This window comes from Pseudochaenichthys georgianus, chromosome 7 (genome assembly GCF_902827115.2).
Source record: "Pseudochaenichthys georgianus chromosome 7, fPseGeo1.2, whole genome shotgun sequence".
In the NCBI taxonomy this organism is placed as follows: domain Eukaryota; kingdom Metazoa; phylum Chordata; class Actinopteri; order Perciformes; family Channichthyidae; genus Pseudochaenichthys; species Pseudochaenichthys georgianus.
The window spans coordinates 35179085-35197540 of NC_047509.1; the positions used below are offsets into that span (position 1 = coordinate 35179085).

The window sequence follows — 18456 nt, forward strand, 5'->3', positions numbered from 1 at the left end:
ATGTTTCTAGCTTTCCGAGTACAGTCATTTAGCATACCTGAGTTTCATTTTAAAGTCCACCTATCATGCTATTTTAAGGGATATATTATGGGTCTCAGATATATAAAAAAATATAAAAACATGTCTATGATGTGTTTTGCTCAAAATACAAACAGATCCTGCATTTTAGACATCCCTCATATCCCTCTATTCCATCCCTGTTAAGAGAAACGCAGATTTTGGGTCCTTGGCTTAAAAAAAAAAAAGAGGAGGCGGAGCTAATGCCTGATCAGAATTCTAAATATATATATATATATATATATATATATATATATAAGTTAAATTCTGCTGTGATAAAAGGCCATCCTGTTCTAAACCACATCAAGGATTATTTACTGAAACAGTATGGAGCTCAAATGCTTTTTCTCTCGTGGGTTTATCACAAGGTTAGTTCCTTTTTTTATTTCCTGCTTTTAAACACATGTGCTCTCCAGTACAGGTTAGCTCTGAGTGTTAGTGATGCTAATGTAAAAAAACACCATATTACGTCCAAAACACGTCAGGCATTGTTTCTGATTGCAACTCTCTGTGGGTCCACCATCCGATATTACGTCAGATCGGCAGCAAATCCTTTTCCGCTCGTTCTACCACCGTTTTAAAAGATTTGGGTACGGAGGAAAAGAGAAAAGGTTTTATTTTCTGACGCTGCGTGAGTTCCCCGACGCACCGGGGACACATATTTATGTATAAAAGACATCAAAAAGTGCATTTGGCATGATAGGTCCCCTTTAATGTTTTACTTTCTAATGTTATGCTACTTCATACTTGTACTTTAACTGTATGTATTAATCTAGCATTTATTAAGTTACTAGTCATTAAAGATTTTGCACAGTTGTTTTATTTTATAAATAAATACAATTAAAGATGAAATAAATATTTATTGAACATTCAAAGTTAAAGTAAGAATATGCAATGAGAATAAGAGTACTATTGTTGACACTTCTGTCATGGTATTGACAAGAAGCTTTATTAACAAATAAACTGAGGTATGAACTAAATCATATTTATTTATTTAACGCTAAAAATATCCTTTTTTTAGAATGTATGTGTGTTTTGTACTGTATTGTAGAATTCTCTAACACTGTGGAGACTTGTTGAAATTCCCCTTTCTTAATTCCTTTCAACTGGATGTCCCTCCCCTCCTGAGTTGATTGGAGGTTATTCAGGTCACCTGTCGGTTCCTAATTATGAGCTGAAAGCAGCTTGGTGCATTTCCCCTCTCAGCCAATCAGACTTTCAGGACGACCTTTTCTTTAGGAGGTGGAGAACTACACACCTTCACTTTATGCACAGACAGTATAGAGACTTTCTTGCTCTCTTCATTTCTATTTTCTATTTAAGAATTAAAGAACTCCTTTGCACTAGCTTACCAGATGTAACTGCCATCTATACAACGTACATGCTTGCCTAAGGGAACCAGGTCTTATTTTGTTTATAGGTTCACATTTAATCGAACCCCCCCCATCAAGATATGTCCTTTTTAATCCAAGAGCAATTTAAAGTAATGTCTTTTATGAGCACAAATAAAAGTTGTTGTACTTAATACAATATATGGTGCACTAAGTGTTGTTTTTTAATATAAATATCACCTACCCTCACCCCCTAAGCCCACCAAGAGCGTCTGCGCTGCGCTGTGGCTGCAGCGTTTTTAGCGATCGCGGCCACTCTAGTCAATGGGTGCTATTCCACCAGACCCGCTGCACCGCGGCTCGAAGCGTCCCAGAAGCTCCTCGCCGCGAGGAATTTCTAAAATATAGGATGAATCCTGTTTTTGACGCAGCGCAGGCAGGAAGTGGAACGTTCATCCAACAACTGCGAGGCTGCACACACGACGCTCCGCTTCCGCAACGTTTTGAAATGCGCCTGGTGGGTTATGACGCAGGAGGAGGTCGCAGCGCGCCGCAGCGCAGACGCTTCCGGTGGGATCAGGGGGTCAGACTTTGGTACTAATTTCCTTTTTTCTGTTCATTTCAGCTGAGTGTCCCTCTCTCCCTGAGCTGATTGGAGGTTATTAAGATCACCTGTTGGCTCCATATTAAGAGGGGAGAGCAGCTTGGTGCATTTCCCTGCATCAGGTTAACGTTAATATCGTTTGAGAGGCATGTTTACATTGTGAAGGCACTTGTAAAAATGTTTAATTTCATGTAGCTGGAACTGGTTCCCAGTCTTCCTCCCGATCACCTATAATCTGCAGAATAAGGTTAAAACTAGCAAATTAGCTGTGTTCACAAATCCATATTTATAGCAACAAAACTACATTTGGGAACATCTGCCTGTTTGAAAGCCTGGCAAACAGTGGGGCATCTGTCTAGGGGAAAAGCTAAATGGCAGTGAACTCTAACCTTGCAGTGCAGGACCACCACGTGCTGGGGGTCAGAGGTCAGCCACGTCTCCATGGCCTTACATATGGCACAGATCTTATCCAGCGGTGGGGCGTGGAGGTCTGGCCAGCCAAAATCGTGAACCTGTCGATTGAGATGGAGAAACAGATCACGTTGTTTGAGGTGATTTCATGTAAAGCTGTGCACGGAATTCTCCCAAAATGTGCGAGGACAAAGTCTACCTTTGTGTATTGTCGTGTGATATCGTGACGCCTCTCGGAGAGGTTCAGGAGCTGGAACAGAAACGATGTTAATCATGGGAGTGACAGAATAAAACAAACTGCTTATTTGTGGGTTGCCAAGTATATTTTGTGGCTTCCTCTATTGTGCAACAAGTGTCTCCAGAACACTCTAAGGAGGGAAGTGAAAGCACTGCACCAACAAGCACCAAAGAACTTCTGGAATCACTAACCAGGAACTTGTCCTGGTGTTTGGACTTGAGCATGGCCGCCACCTCCTTCAGGTTCACGCGGTACCTCTGCTCCTCCAGCTTCGGGGGGAAGAACACAGAGATGATCCTCTCGGTGATGTAGGTCAGGTCGAAGTCGTAGTGGCGCTCCATGACTCTCTCCATCACACGGTCCACACTGAAGCTCCTGGACGAGGAGACGCAGAGGGGGGTTGAACGAGAGCATAAGGTCATAGGTTGTTTGCAGCAGATCAACACGAACACACCTCTGATGCAAACCTCTGGCTGCATGCATGGATGGAGAGAAAAGGAAAATAGAGGATGAAAGGAAAAAAGAGAAATTGGATACTATGTGTGACATGAAGGAAGCCAACTTGTTCCTACACATGACTGATACTTAACCTTCCTGAAAGGATGAAGAAGGTTGCCATTACTGTGAGGAGGGTAGTATGAAAGGATAATGGTTTGAGCAAAGTGAGGAGCAGTGCAGATGTGGAAACTCATAGCCAATTATTAGCATTACATATGTTTTCTCTGGAGCAAAGCAATATACAGAAGGAGGAGGAAAATCATATATATGTTCTATAATGTGTTTATGGCTTAGGAACTGGAAACATCTTTCTTGTTCCTTTCTTATTGTATTCATTTCCCATCAGTTAAACCTGAAATGTACACATCAAATGTTGTTGTTTGTTGTTGTAATACTCATGTCAGCCACAAGAGGCTGTAATGCACCACCACCATATGCTCTAAATTAAACTAAAAGTAGCACATTAAAATACATTTCTCCCCTTAAGGACTTAAACATTTGCCAATAAAACAAAGTCTACTGCACCTGGAAGGAAACATAAATGCATTTACTATTTTTTCCCTGGTTGTTCTTAAGTTGTAAACACATTAGATGAAGGCATGTTGATCAAACATTTCTCCCTTGTCTCTCAGTGCTAACATACTTGTTACTTGTACTTCAATAAATACAAAAAACATGTTTATTATAAGAAATGAATGTAATGAAGTTTACCTTGGCAGGGTGTTTCTCTGTTTGGTGTAGGTCAGAGACTTGGTGGACCCCTGTAAAAAAGAAAAGATACAGTTGGCCATCCCATTATCCAAATGCATGGTCCATTCAAGCTCAGATGCTTTATTTATGTTCCACTTAATGAACCAGTAAGCCATTTGAACCAAACACAATTTGTGTAGTGTTACAACTTGAAAGATAGCAAGTACAGAGCAGAGTTCTTGGCACTAAAATGCAGCGTAATGAACAAGGCTGCCTATTAGATCCTCAACATTTTTTTTCTTGTTATTTTCACATTTTCCCTAACAAGTATGGACATTTTCAAGATGGACACTGGGGGTGGAGGGTGAAGACAGAAAATGGAAGATGCAGATAAAAAAGTATGAAGTTGAGGAAGACAAGGAGACAGGATGTGAGGTTTAAGTGTGCTCACCAGGTGCTGGATGTGTCGAGAAGGAGCGGTCCCTCGACGCTGCTGGATGTAAGAAAAGGTGATAGGAAGTAGAAGATAGGAGATAAGGGTGTGAAGAGTAGGATGGTAGGAGGACGTTGGATAAATGGAGAAGGTCGAAAGGAGGTGAGAGAGAGGAAGATGAGGGGGACACAGAGGAAGGAAAGGAGAGTTAATTAAACAAACAGACTAATGGATAAACATTACTACTTCCTGTAGCAACATCAACAGTTTTTTCTGGGATCCAGCAGTGCTCAAACTGTGCTCAAACTGGGTTGAGGGCTCGGCTTCCCAAAAGGAATGCAGCAAGAGGAAACCATGCAGTGGTTTTGGGAAGCCATAGCTCTTAACTAAGGCCAGACAGAGAGGGAAAACTGCACTTATAGACAGAATGCTACTAAGGAAAAGAGATGAAGGAGACTTACCAGATCATTGGTGGGAGCTGGGATGCATGCCGAGGTGACCTGGAACACACAAAGACAGCCACATGTGAATACAAGGTTTGCACACACAGGATAAAACTGCTTCAGGACAGAGTCCTCAGACAGGAAGATGGATAAATCCACAAAAGACACCAAAGTCTGATTTAATATTGAAACTAAAGACTTGATACCATTCCCATATTTGTCAGTAAAATATATTGCTTGAGCAGGTAGAAATGTATGCTATACTCGAAGCGACAAACTAACAAAACAACTAAAAGCAGTGCTACATTGTCGCTGCTAAAAAAGTTGGCTAATCGCTTGTTAGCAATGTAATATTGTTAAGTAGCATATGAGCCTGTTATTGTAGAGCTTACATAGCATTAGCCTCAGTTAGCTAGGCTATTATGTTCCCTTTGCTAACAACAAAGTAAAGAAAACTAGCATGTCACGCGGAGAAGATATGTTATGACACAAAACTATTTCAGAGGTTACATAAGATACCTCTTTGGATTTTACACCACAGATGGAAAATACACGATAAATGCAAAGGTGTTTGTTGACTGTTAAATGTTTAAAAGTTAGCTTGTAACTTGGGTGCTAGCCATGGTGCTAGCTTAACAGGACTGTCAAAGTAAGTGAACGTTCCAGAACTTAACTCTTGTTAAAAGCAAAAGGTGTTTCTCAAAATGTTAAAATGGTTTGAATCAGAAAATACAAAAAAAATAAAGTAGTTATCTCTGCCAACGAGGTTATGTTTTTGGTTAAATGTGTTTATTTGTAAGTGGGGTTAGAAAAAAACAACCGGCCCAATTTGATGTAATCAATTCAAATGATTTAAATAATTCAACTAATTCAAACTTGGCATACAGAAGTAATAACAACATATATCAAATACAGTGGCGGCCGGCCCATAGGGGCGCTAGTGGCGCCGCCGCCCACACTCTTCCCACATGTTTGATTGTCATTAAAAATAAAAAATATATTTAAAAAAACATTTTTTTATTTTTATTTATTTTTTAAATGAACAAGGTAAATATTATATAATTGTAAAAGTAAAATGTATAATCTACAATAAAATCTCATTTAAAATTGTTTTACGATATCTAAAGTTACTGATAAGTCACATGTTTCCTGCCTGGCCGCAGCGTGTATCATTACCCTCTCTCGTCCGGGCGGTAAGAAAGGAGCCCTCAGCCAGAGCAGCAGCAGCCAACAAGCTGACTGTTGCTATCTGTAAACTATGCCGCCGAAACATAATTTCAGCCAATCAGCGTCGTCAGATCTGATGCTCAAAGGGAGCCGTGTCAGCGCCCTGGCCTGTGTGTCTGTGAGATGTTTGGACTCGTATCCAAGGTGACGCTACAGTAGTTGTCGAGGATGGCTGTGTCTCGGTGCTAGTGGATTGCCGGAGCTGTAGATTAACATTTACATGCTTATTGTAGTTGTAAGGGCAATGCCTGTAGCACCATGGAGCATATGTGTGGGCTGGACCTATATTTTACAGGAAAGGAGTGAGCAGAGGGTGGAGTTGTCAATTCTTGTTCAGTTGCTCGCCCTGCTAAAGAGACGCGCTACCATGGAAACCAAACAATGGTGTAGCTGTATTAAAGTCCGAGTGGAAACAGTCGTGAGTAAATCTGGGAGAGGGCAATGAAATCGGGAGTCTCCCGCGAAAACCGGGAGGGTTGGCAAGTATGACACACACACACACACACACACACACACAGATTTAGTCTCCTGATTTTAAATGGGAATTAAATCATTTGAGTGTTCCCAAAGCACCAATGTTCTGCAGTTTGAGTGGGCCTACTGTTGCACAGTTTTGGAAGATTCATAGCTAACCACTCTGCAGATTATGGATTATCTCATATTTTTAAGCCTCAATTTGTCCCCCCCCCCATCCCACCCTCTAACATCATCTAAGATCCCCCCGGACCGCCTTAGTATGGTTTGGTCCCTATTTCCATAGCCCCACCAAACATATTTTCTACCAGCCGCCACTGATCAAATTATCTTAAATACATCAATCAACAACAAACAGTAACTGCCATTGTATTGTTGACCAGGAATTTGTAAATGCAGATAAAATCCTAACATTTTTACCTTGTGTCTTAAATCGACTACAGCTGGGACACTGCCCACCTAACATTAGGATATTATTTATATCAGACATCTCAGCAGTGCAACTTGTTGAGGCCAGACTGGGAGGACAACATGTATACCTGATTCACACCAACGGTGTTTCAGGGCCGGTTCGGAGCTGGAGCTTGAAAAGCACCGGGTTTTCCTCTTCACACCGCAGCGGAGCAGCCTCTTAGCTCCGGAATCCGGTTCGTTTCAAGCACCAACAAATTGTCCGGCCAGAGCAAAAGCACCGCATACGTCACGCTTACGTCGAGGCGGGGGCAGGGGCAGATCAACTCCTGAACAACAACAAGAAGCCCGCGTTTTATCCAGCGTACACAACGATGGAGAAACTTAACAAGCAGCAGTGGTCCACTAAAGAGACCAGCTACCTGCTGGGAATCTGGTCTTCCGAAGAGGTACAGAGGAAGCTGGAGCACAATCGGCCATTGTTGTTGTTGTCGGTGTCAGCTGTGAGGGGTTCTGAACCTGAAAAGCTCTAGCACGGAGCTTGAACCGGAGTTGCGTTGGTGTGAATGAGGTAGTAGTGACATTTTTAAGAGCTACACAAGAAAGAGGATAAACACTGTCTGTAAAACTACTTAGAAGCACTCAAGTGCCACATAAAATACAAGTACAGCTGATGATTTAGAAAATGTTTGTAAAGTATGGGCAAATGAAAAGCCAAATACACCCCTGGAGGAGCACTGAGACAGAAACATACGGAGTGACACATACAACTCCCATGTCTGTTATAATAAGCCTACAGGCCAATTGTGACCAAAGGAAGCAGGAGCCGAACAGCAGCCCTAATGAAGGGGGCCACAGTCATGCTTACGTAACTCACGCAACACATGGACACACACACACACACACACACACACACACACACACACACACACACACACACACACACACACACACACACACACACACACACACACACACACACACACACACACACACACACACACACACACACACACACACACACACACACACACACACAGCAGTGTTCCTGCTTCATGGCCCTTTTTGGACTGTTTATTTGGATACAGGAAAAGGGCAAGGGCTTTTGTATATCTCATTGTGCACAAAAAGGAAGTTGCACAGGCCCTGAACCTGAGGGTGTGTCACCTCAGTGAATGTGTGTGTGTGTGTGTTGTACAGTGTGTGTTCTTACTTTAAAATCAAGCTCGGTCTCCTACTTATGCTTGTACGTAACTACGGACATCAACAGGAAGCCAGGCGGACAGATAATGAGCTAAATCGAGACTCGTCTTTTCTGACAGAAGTCGCAGGAAACCGGTTCGCTTTCGGCTATCAAATGACTAACTGGACAATGTTAGTTTGTTTCTCTCCACTGGGAAATGAATGTCAAATCTTATCCTGTGTTGTGGTTCTTTATGTATTCCCAGTCTGAACCCAATGTATGACCATGTCCTAGTTCCCTCAAGCTGATGTAGATTAGTGTTATTTTAGTTGTCAGGGTTTTCTTTTAGATCAGAGGATGGACATCAACAAGTCCCTTTCAAATCAATGAGAATGACTCTAGACCAGTGGTTCCCAAACTTTTTCAGTCGGGACCCCCTTGGGTATTGGAAATATTTTCGGGACCCCCCAACCCGGTTCCCATCTATATTGGTAGGATTAATTGTATATTGTTGTAAAAACATTACATTTTCTCTGCTAATATTAAGAAGATACAAAGATCCAACTATCATTTTATATTTTATTATGGATTACACATGAACAAAAGTGCTTGTAATAGATACTGTGAATTAATTTGGCCTAATTAAAACTGGTTGGCCTTCTTCCCTGAGTAGTAGATTTTAAATTAAAATGTCTTTAAGGAAAATATATTAATTAACTACTATTTCTACTCTCCATTTACCTCGTTAGTCCCTCCCTGCTTCAAGTGCTTGCCATGTTTTCCTAGCCAATCAGAATCCTCCTCTTCTCCTGCCTAATCACCTCACTCCCTTCACCTGAGCTTATACACCACCTGCACTTAATTACCTCTTTAGATTAGTTTGTATTCAAGTTCTTGATGCCTGTAGTCTCCTGCCTTTGGGTCCACTCTGCAAGAAATGTTTGAGCCTTATAAAGCTTGATGATGAGACAATACGCTATCCCGGAAGAATAGTTAAAATGTGGAAAGTCCACAGAAAACTGAGAGGTTGGGTAAGTGCTGTATGTCACCAGGTCAGCAAACGCCTCATGCTTGCTTCGTAGGGCTCGATGCGCCAGACATTAAAATGGAAGCCACAAAACTCCTAATGAAATCTGGTGGTATCGTAGGAAAATTCAAGCAATTCAACTAGCGTCTAACAAGACAAATGAGAACCTTCTGGACTCACTGGTTCCAGTTTCTCCTTTAATCTTGGAAGTAGTCCACACCATCCACATTGTCTCAAATGTCCACTTGTTATGACAACGGTTACCTCATTTTGAATGTGTACCCCTTTCTTTTCCTGACAGCATGCGTCACACTATACCTAAGTTGACACATTTACTTCTTATTTCTAATTTGTCCCTTTTCCCCCCCCATGTATCCCTCTACATCCCTCTCTCCCAGTGCCCAGTGAAGGGGCCTGCTAAGGGTGGCAGCTAAGCCAGAACAAACACACCACACCAGATTCCATCTCCCCAGGCCAACACTTACGCACAAACTTCCTGCTAATAGACCTCCACCCATCTCATCTCTCCGTCCAATTTTCATCCCCTTTTACGTCCCCTCTTTACTTTGCCATTTTGTATAGCAGCTTCTTTTCTCCCTTCTATTTCTTCCAAATGTTATACTTTCCACTTCTTTGTTTTCCTAGTCTCAATCCAATTTCTCCTCACCTCCTCACCTTGCTTTGTGTTTTCTCTCAACCTCCTCTTTCTTACAATCTCAATACTTCCTTCCCCTTTCTCCGCTTTGTTTTTTCTACTCTAATCGATTTCGAAGAAACGCCTTCCTGTTTGTCTTCCTCTTACCTTTCCGCCTTCCCGCAAAGCTTTCCTGAAATCTTTTCAGCCTTCCTTTTGTACCTCCACTGTTGTTCTTACGTCGTCGTGGTCCCTGGTCTTTAAGTGTCTTAAACTGGAAGGTCATAGGTTTGATTCCAAGTAACCAAATATCGTTGAAAAAAGACAAAGACCCACAACATGCGTGTCCTAACATGCTCTGGATTGTGCTGGTTACATGCCTAAAATGTTCTTAAAAATAAAGTAAAACAGTGAAGAAGCTCCAGAGCAATTCAATGACATCAAAGTGAACAATATGACTAAAGCAACAATGCATACTACTTACTAATGTATTACTTACTTATATTTGTAATAGGCTTGTGTGGTTTGTTGGTTTCTTTGACAGTTTGTAAGCAGGATGAAGGAAAAGACCGACTGGCCCAATATGCATGAAACTTGGTATCAGGGTGTAGCCCTAGTCGTTACGCTGCCCTCAGCTGCCTTGTTTCAGCACAGTCCAGCTGGTGACTCCGAGAGAGAGCTGTGAGCCCCAGAACCCTCAGCATTCCCCCCCCCACACTTTCCTCCATCCCTTTCCCTGCCCTCTTCCTTCCATCTCCATCTGTCAGCCCTCTGTCCTCTCCCTATCTGTCCGCTTTTTGTTTTTCTGCAGTGGCCCTGGGTCCTGCAGCCCTTTACACGCCCTTTGATCCATCAAAGCCAGACGAGGCATGGCTAATGGATAATGCACAGCTCTCTACTCTCAACGCATGGCTTAAGAGCTGTGGGTTCCAAGAGGGCTGAGGTAGCAGCCCTGGTATGTTATTAGTGTGAGAAGCTGGTGTGTTTGTGAGAGCCGGCCACAGTGAGTTTGAAAGTGGGGCAGTATATATATAATTGTGAATAGAGTGCCACAGTGACAGAAGTAAGCTTCTTCCGGTTGCTACGACAAAACCCAACGCAATCTCTCCATAGGATTTTGGAAAATAGCTCGGAAATAAGGTCTGTGTTTGACACACATTTAAGAGACAGATCACGTTTTGTTCAGCCGAATAATTTTCTTATCATAAATCTATCGATCATAAATCTATCGATTAGATTTATGATTAGTAAATTATAAAAGAACCGGAAGGAGTTTACTTCCGTGTTTTAGGACGTGTCACTGTGGCACTCTATACAGTATATTTAAAAAAAGTAGGAGAAACGACTATGGCTGTAACTGTTTGTTCAGAATTACTGTTTGATCAAATGTTCAATCTGTTAAGACCTGTTTTTAACACACTGTATGCTTAAGCAGGTTGCTCCTTGGGTCTTTCCAAAATACTGTGCACACGACCCATTTCACTACACAGCTTTCTCTTATTTTCTGTTTTTGTTACAGCAGCCATTTTTTGATCCAACACTTTCCGAAATATTGTCGAGTGTAAAAACTGTAGGTCAACGTTGACATATTTTTCATTACATAATTAAAGTGGACATACTATGCTCATTTTCAGGTTCATATTTTGTGTCTTTACTGTGACATGTCTACTTGGCGTAATGTTCAAAAAGCTCTTTATTTTTCTCATACTGCCTGTGCTGCAGCACCTCTTTTCACCCTCTGTCTGAAACCAGAACCAAGCCAGGTCTGCTCTGATTGGTTAACTGGCGGCTCTGTTGTGATTGGTCAACTGCTTAGAGATGTGTGGAAACCTCCGCCCCCTAGTACGTACAATGTTTTGAAGCGCTAGCCAATAGAAGCACGTGTGATACATAGTGATGTCACTATGTTACGTAGGTAAACAAAGGAGTCCAATGGAGGCATTTTCTGACAGGGGGGAGAGAAACTCCCTCTGGAGGGAGCTTTGGGATTTACACCTTACATAATGAACATGACCTAAGTTACCAAAACATTTCATTTGACCCCAAACCATCTTCTATCCCTTAACCCAGGGGTGGGGAACCTCCGGCCCCCGGGCCGTATACGGCCCGCGAGACCATTTGGTATGGCCCTCAAGGTAATTTATAAACACACGCAAAAAATTTAAGAAATCTAGACCGCAAAATAATTAAACAAGCGAGTGCCTGTTTTTCCTGGCAACGGTCATGGTCCTTGAACACAACACGAGCCTAACGTGTCATCACGTGGGGTGCAGTTCTGACGGAGAGCACCAGAACGCCGCTCTGGGACTTCAAAAATTGCAGTAGGCCTACCCATAAATCCGTACACTTGCCGCAGTTTTTGCGTGGCTGCATGTGTCTTTAGTTGAAAGCCCAATAGCGATCTATTCATCTGTCATTCTGATCATACCGTCAATAACTTTGTTGATATTAGCATCTGGTTAGCTAGCTATGCTAACGAATATAAGAAGATTTTTCTCCAACCAGTGAGGTAAATGCACATCTTTATATGATCATTATAGTTATCAAAAAACAAGAGAATAAAGTAAACAGGTATAAAATACTATATGACAGTAAACAAAAGTTGTTATTAATAAACAAGAATACAGTTTGAAAGGAGAGTGATTTGTAAAATATCCATAAAGAAAAAGTAAATCTGCTTACAGTTCTGTTTCATATGGGTGGTGAGAGATGTTTCCATAGATCTCTTCATTTTGCTCTCAAAGTGAACCAGATTGATGCTTTTAACTTCAACATTTATGAAAAAATCTTCCCGGACGACCCGGACAGGAGGTTAGGTCCCCCCCACTTAAATAATGTCCACATGGATAGGAAACTAAATACATTTGCACACATCTTGTGTCCATATCTTTCTGTTCGGTGGTCATGCCACACCGTGCACGTGCATGCATGCGCATGGCAAGATATCTGGATTAAGAGGTTGCTTTTTCTTTGCACAGCATGAAAGAAAGGCCAAATGAATGGGCTGTGATTTTTAAGCAGAGGTCAATAATTTGTACGGCCCTCGGAGGATGTTGAAAAAATTGAAATGGCCCTTGAGAGGAAAAAGGTTCCCCACCCCTGCCTTAACCTAACAATGTAGTATTGTTTCAATTCGCAATGTTAATGGGTTTGAAACTGCGACTGTTTCACAACATGCGCCTGATACTGTCCCTCGGCCATTCGGAGTAAATGGCAAACAACCAATGTGTCCTTTAGGTATGAAGACATGATACAAACTATGCAGCAAGAATGTGTTGTAGATAAACAGATAGTGATCCGGGTCGAATCGCCCTGGAGCTACATGTAAACACATGCCACATTTGCTTTGATGGTTAGCCTAAATAGTGTCCCCATTCCTTAAGCTCTCTTGGGAGAGCCAATCAGAGGGCACTGATGAAAGCTGCAACAAATCAGCAGTGAAAGCTGATGCTGGCCGTGACCTTGAGACCTCTCATCACCATCATCAGCGATCAAGCTATAGAAGCATATAGCGGGCCTTGAAGTAAACGGAGCATAAAGACCCCCGAGAGCAATTCCTTCTCTAAACAATGTTAGTAAGACGGGTATGTCCGCTTCAATGAAGTACCTATAGAGAAGTGACTAGACACATGGCGGTACAAATAGAACAAAGCAACTACTGCCATGCTAATTTGAACATACATGTTGTAATAACAGTAACTCCAAACCCCTCTCAAGATGGCATTCTGGTAATGTACCGTTAACTACATGTTCAAAATACCGAAACAGTCCTATACTTCCTTCAAGGCAACATTGCTCAAGCCTGCCGAGAGTACACCTGTTTTCTGTCATAGTTCAAATTCCAAACAGATGAACAGTAAATGGAATGTATGGTAAAAGCTGTCTGAGCAAATTAAAATCATTCTTACGCAGGGGGAAATATGTAACAGAGATGGTTTTTTCACAATAACTTAAAACTGAGGTGGGTTGGCAATCACATGCTCTATTCGGACCTGTTGACTAAAGCCCTCCTGGTTAACGTGGGTGGAAAACAGTACCTTTGCTCCTGGCGGTTGTATTACATCCTGTAATGCAAAGCTTCGAGGGTTAGGGGAGCAATTTCTAAAAACATCCCACTTACTTACTTACTGACTTTCTTAGTACAGTTGCACTGGAATTTCACCCAAAGACAAATAGTCTGGAAAGCTGTTTGTCATGTGGGTTCATGTGCAAGCTTGGGGAAGACTTATGTAATAGTTACGACTTAGCCATTTATCATGCTTTATCAATTAGGTATCTCTGTTTTAAATCCTCGCTTTGGAAGTCTAGCCAGCCTGACTAAACCTTTTTTCCTCGAAATGGTTGCCAATGGCATTTCATATTATATTAAGTTTTTCATATTATATTAAGTCCATGATCCCATTAATATAACACTGGGACAAACATTTAATATAAGATTACATTAAATAGGAGCCTAATGCTTTCCGCTCTTTCCTGTAGTGTGCTTTGTATGTGCATATAAATGGTCTGCAAAAGGGGAGTTTCTCTCCCACACATCCCCCCTCCCTCCGCCTGAAACTCCCCGGTTACTTCTGTAACATAATGACATCACTATGTAAACACTCACGCTTCTATTGTCATGCGCTCCAACATTGTGTACGTGATTTGCTAAGGGAGCGTGACATCTCTACGTTGTTGACCAATCAAAACAGAGTCGGCCAGATAACCAATCAGAGCAGACTGGGCTCTGGTTTCAGACAGAGGGTGAAAAGAGCTAGGTGCTGCAGCATGAGAGAAATAAATACCTTTTTGAATATTAAAGCATGTAAAAATATCACAGTCGAGGCACAAATACAAATATGAACCTGAAAATGAGCATAATAATGTCCTCTTTAAAACTTTTCGTATGCATGTCTTGTGGTAAAAAATGCCGCCGGTTGGGTTTTATGACAGGGCTGAGCGTGACCTAGCTTAGCTTTATGACTATCCTTCAAATGCACCCCACATGTCTAATGCCCCTTAATCATGACAAGGCGGACTTCATGAGAAACCCACAAAGCACAAGGGGACTTCAAGGCAACGGTTAAGCAAAAACAACACCTATGGGTGAAAGACTTCTATCCTCCCGACTTAGGAGTCCCATATCCCGCTTGTTAGCGCTTTACTGTACGTGGGGCCAAATCACAAAGCCTTTATCTGTGTTTTCTTTCTTTTTTCTTTTCTTTTTCTCCCTGTTCAGCACATGTTTCCCTCGCTCGGTCTTTGCCTCTTGTTCCCACACTTTGTTTTGACCCCAAAAGGAAAGAAAGGGGTCTGTGTCTCGAGCTGTTGCGTTTTTGCTCCGAGCAGCTGAGAGGGAAGCCGAAGATATCGCAGGTCACATGGGTCCCTGTGTTGGAGCCTTAATGACCCGAGGGGATACATGTCCCTGTTGTGGAGCTCTATTTGGACGACAACGACTACACACACATGCACACTCACAGATGTACTCGTGAAGCTTTGCAGATGGACAACAGAAACAGAAATGCATATTAGGGGCAAATTCAATACGGAAACATTTTGTAACAATTTTAACATAAGTGATACCTTTTTAAATTGGTGTGGTTTTTCACAAATAATAGTCATTATAGATTTGATTTAATCGCAAATGGGTTAAAAGCAAACAAATACAAATATGTTTTATAATTTGTTGACAACAGCACTGTTCTCATCCACCCATCTTCACCCTCCTTCCCAACCAAACAAGGGCTGATGGCTGTAAGCTGGACACAAATAGATGTGGGGAAATAAACAAAGCAGAAAGCCATGGGTTGGGATGAGATTGGCAGAGATCAACAATATAAAAATGTCCTGTGAACCAATCAACATGCAGCATTATTACAGATCTCACAGTCCTTCCCTCTCCATAGGGACTGGGCTTGGCAACTGGAAGGTCACCAGTTCAAGTCCCGGAAAGACCAAGTGCTACCGAGGTGTCCCTGAGCAAGGCACCGTTCCCCACACGGCTCCCCGGGCGCCGTACATAATGGCAGCCCACTGCTCCTAACACTAGGATGGGTCACATGCAGAGAAACCGTTTCGTTACATAGCACCTGTACTACGTAACGACAATAAAGTTTAATCATCAACCATCTCTCTCTGCGGTTGAGCATCTGTCCTTCATCCCGTTGATAAGTAGGCATGGATATGATTCCCCAAAGCATGACTTCCACTCCTCTACAACCTCAGCAGTGTTCAACATATGGACACAAATACATCCTTATCATTCCGACATTCTGCTTTAGGACCCATCCCCTTTGGCAGAGCTCACAAACAACATAGTGTGGATAAGTCCTTGTCTGGTCTATCTGGGATTTATCTGTTGATTCAGAAGTTTCATTTATAGAGAAGCAAAAAGTGTAATGCTAGTTTTGTGTAGATATCACCTTAATCTGTGATGTCCTGCACCAGCGTGGGTGTCAATATGTAAGATTCCCGTTAACAGAGATATTTAAACGGTCTCTTCCTGTTAGATAGGACAAGGGCCAAACCCACAGCCCAATTAGTGCTGCTTACGCATGCACATACACACGCATGCGTGCACACACACACACACACACACACACACACACACTGCGGACTGGCGGAGGTCCAATTTGGCTAACGTAGCTAGCTGTTATGGTTTTAGCTCTCATCAACATCGCTAACTCACTATTCATGCCCTTGCTCTCTCGCTACACTCACACATAAAACGCACACATAGCTCTAACTCAAAACATGCTAGCCTATCTCGGCAATTACAAGAGCCGTCAGTAATACAGCGATGACTCAGGAAGGACACTCACAGTCTCTGAAATGTTAAACCTATACAGTTGGATCGTGTTATCCCGATGACTCACTGACAACATTGAAGTTCTGGTGAAGTGCCGGGGCCCAAGGCAACAACCTCTAAATCCCTATATTAATCACTATTTTATGTCAAACATATCCCCAAGCTACATTTATATGATGATTCCCACCATTTTTAAAGTGATTAAGAAGATGGTTAAGGCACAGGAAGCAATCTGTAACCATAAGCGTTTGGTAGTTTTTGCCTTGTTATAATATAAGTCTGACGGCATTGTACTCAAAACACGTTTAACACTTAGCAGTGGTGGAGAAACACAGGACACAAGTCCCTTGAATGAAGACAACAATGTCTACACCAAATAACATGTTATGTTTTTCACTTTTTCCAGAGTAAAATCTTTTTGACCAACTTCAGTTCTGATCGTAACACAATGTTCATCTATTTGCCTAATAGTAATAGAATGCATTGAGGTTCTGAGTGTCTACTTTTGCTACATGCTTTATTATAGTCTATTTATAGGATCAGAGGTTGAACCCTAACCCAACCCTAAACAATGTGCAATTGCCAGCGATGATATCAAAATGTTTAAATTAAAAGCTAACAATTTTACAGTAACTATCAGGAAGAGAGTTGACCCTTTCGGCAGGAAGTCTGTAGGGCGGGGGGATGCTCGGTCAGCTGTGATGTTAGAGCTCAGTGTTTGGAAAACATGGAACATGAGGCACTTCTCTCTACCATGACTCCATCGTTCCATCGCCTCATCGCTTCCTCTGCTCTGTGTCGGTTAGCTGGACAATTTGGACTTGAGGAAAATGGCCCCAGCAAAGAAAGCAGAAGTAACATTTGTTTGCAGACTGTTTTCTTTACAGTCTCTCTTTCATCTAGAAAGCATGTTCTTTGCTAAAAATAAAGAGTTCCGGACTTTAACAGCAACTGTCCCGATGAAAGGGTTTTTTACGTCGGAAAGCTTTAGGAAGGTTATGTTGCTCTTCCTCTCATTCCGGCATCCTCCCCCACTTCCGTTGTATCTATCTGTACTTGATTGTACATCCTCTTCTTGTAAAATGGAGCAGGCAGTGCAAACAGTTCAGTGCTTAGCCTTGATGTGAAATGTTTTTGGACATGTTCAGTGGATAAGGTTGAAAGACCTGGGGGATCTCGATCCAGTTGGTAAAATAAGAGTTTAAGTCTCTTCGCATTTCCAATGCATGGTACGGCACGGGTCTTCTCAACTCGAGTCATTCCTCTTTGTCAACAAGTTGATGTTAGTATGTGGTAGCGAGCTGGGTTAATACTAGAAGGTGAAGCACAATGCCTACATTGAGATGGGTACATTCCCCAGTGGCAACCCAACTAGAGCAAAGGACCTGGTACCAAAGGGGAGCTTGAGTAGACATACTGGATGTAGCGATAATGATTAAGCGCTCACACATCTTGTTAGAAGGGTAACCTTGGTGTTTTGAAACCTGTGTTTTAGTGACTAATGGAGAATGGTCCTTTTGGAACTTGCTCGGTATTGAGAGAGAGTGCAGCATTGTGCAATGTCCGTCCACTAAAAAGGCCAGTTTTTGCCAACAGTGGTTGACAGTATAATGAAAAGCACCATGAAACTAAATACCGTTGATTTACCTTTCGCTTGATCTGAACTCATTTTGAATGTATCCAACAAAGACTGGCTCAAGCAGAACTCTTTGTTCTCAAATACTGCAAGAGATTACTTGTTGAGTGCTGGTATTTTAAACGTTTGTTATAACGGAGCACAGAAACGGTGGTTTGACGATTTTGACAATTCCTAACCAAATGATAGAAAACAACATCACAACTTCAACTGCACTTGCAAAATCAATGGCAGAGATTGCAATTGGATATTTTCCTAAAACCTTTCTGTTAGCACAGTGGACGATGTTGAATAAACTCAGAATCTGGATGACTTTTAAGCTTTTAATAAAATGTGATGAAACTCAAAGCAAACCTACTCAAACCTATT

The 18456-nt window shown here is 42.0% G+C and overlaps 1 protein-coding gene across 8 annotated transcripts in view; it reads right to left on the minus strand.

Moving 5' to 3' along the window:
* The window catches only part of tns2a (tensin 2a), an 87552-nt gene that overhangs the window by 23754 nt on the left and 45342 nt on the right, over positions 1–18456 (minus strand). For 4 of the 8 annotated variants that reach the window (XM_034087825.1, XM_034087827.1, XM_034087822.1 and 1 more), the window contains exons 4-9: positions 4724–4762; positions 4281–4322; positions 3851–3900; positions 2833–3016; positions 2603–2653; positions 2382–2504 (exon numbers count right to left, since the gene is read on the minus strand). In XM_034087825.1, the coding sequence (XP_033943716.1) occupies positions 2382–2504; positions 2603–2653; positions 2833–3016; positions 3851–3900; positions 4281–4322; positions 4724–4762 (489 nt within the window). The remainder of the gene's footprint in view (positions 1–2381; positions 2505–2602; positions 2654–2832; positions 3017–3850; positions 3901–4280; positions 4323–4723; positions 4763–18456) is intronic. The other 4 variants (XM_034087826.1, XM_034087823.1, XM_034087829.1 and 1 more) reach the window with 2 other exon arrangements.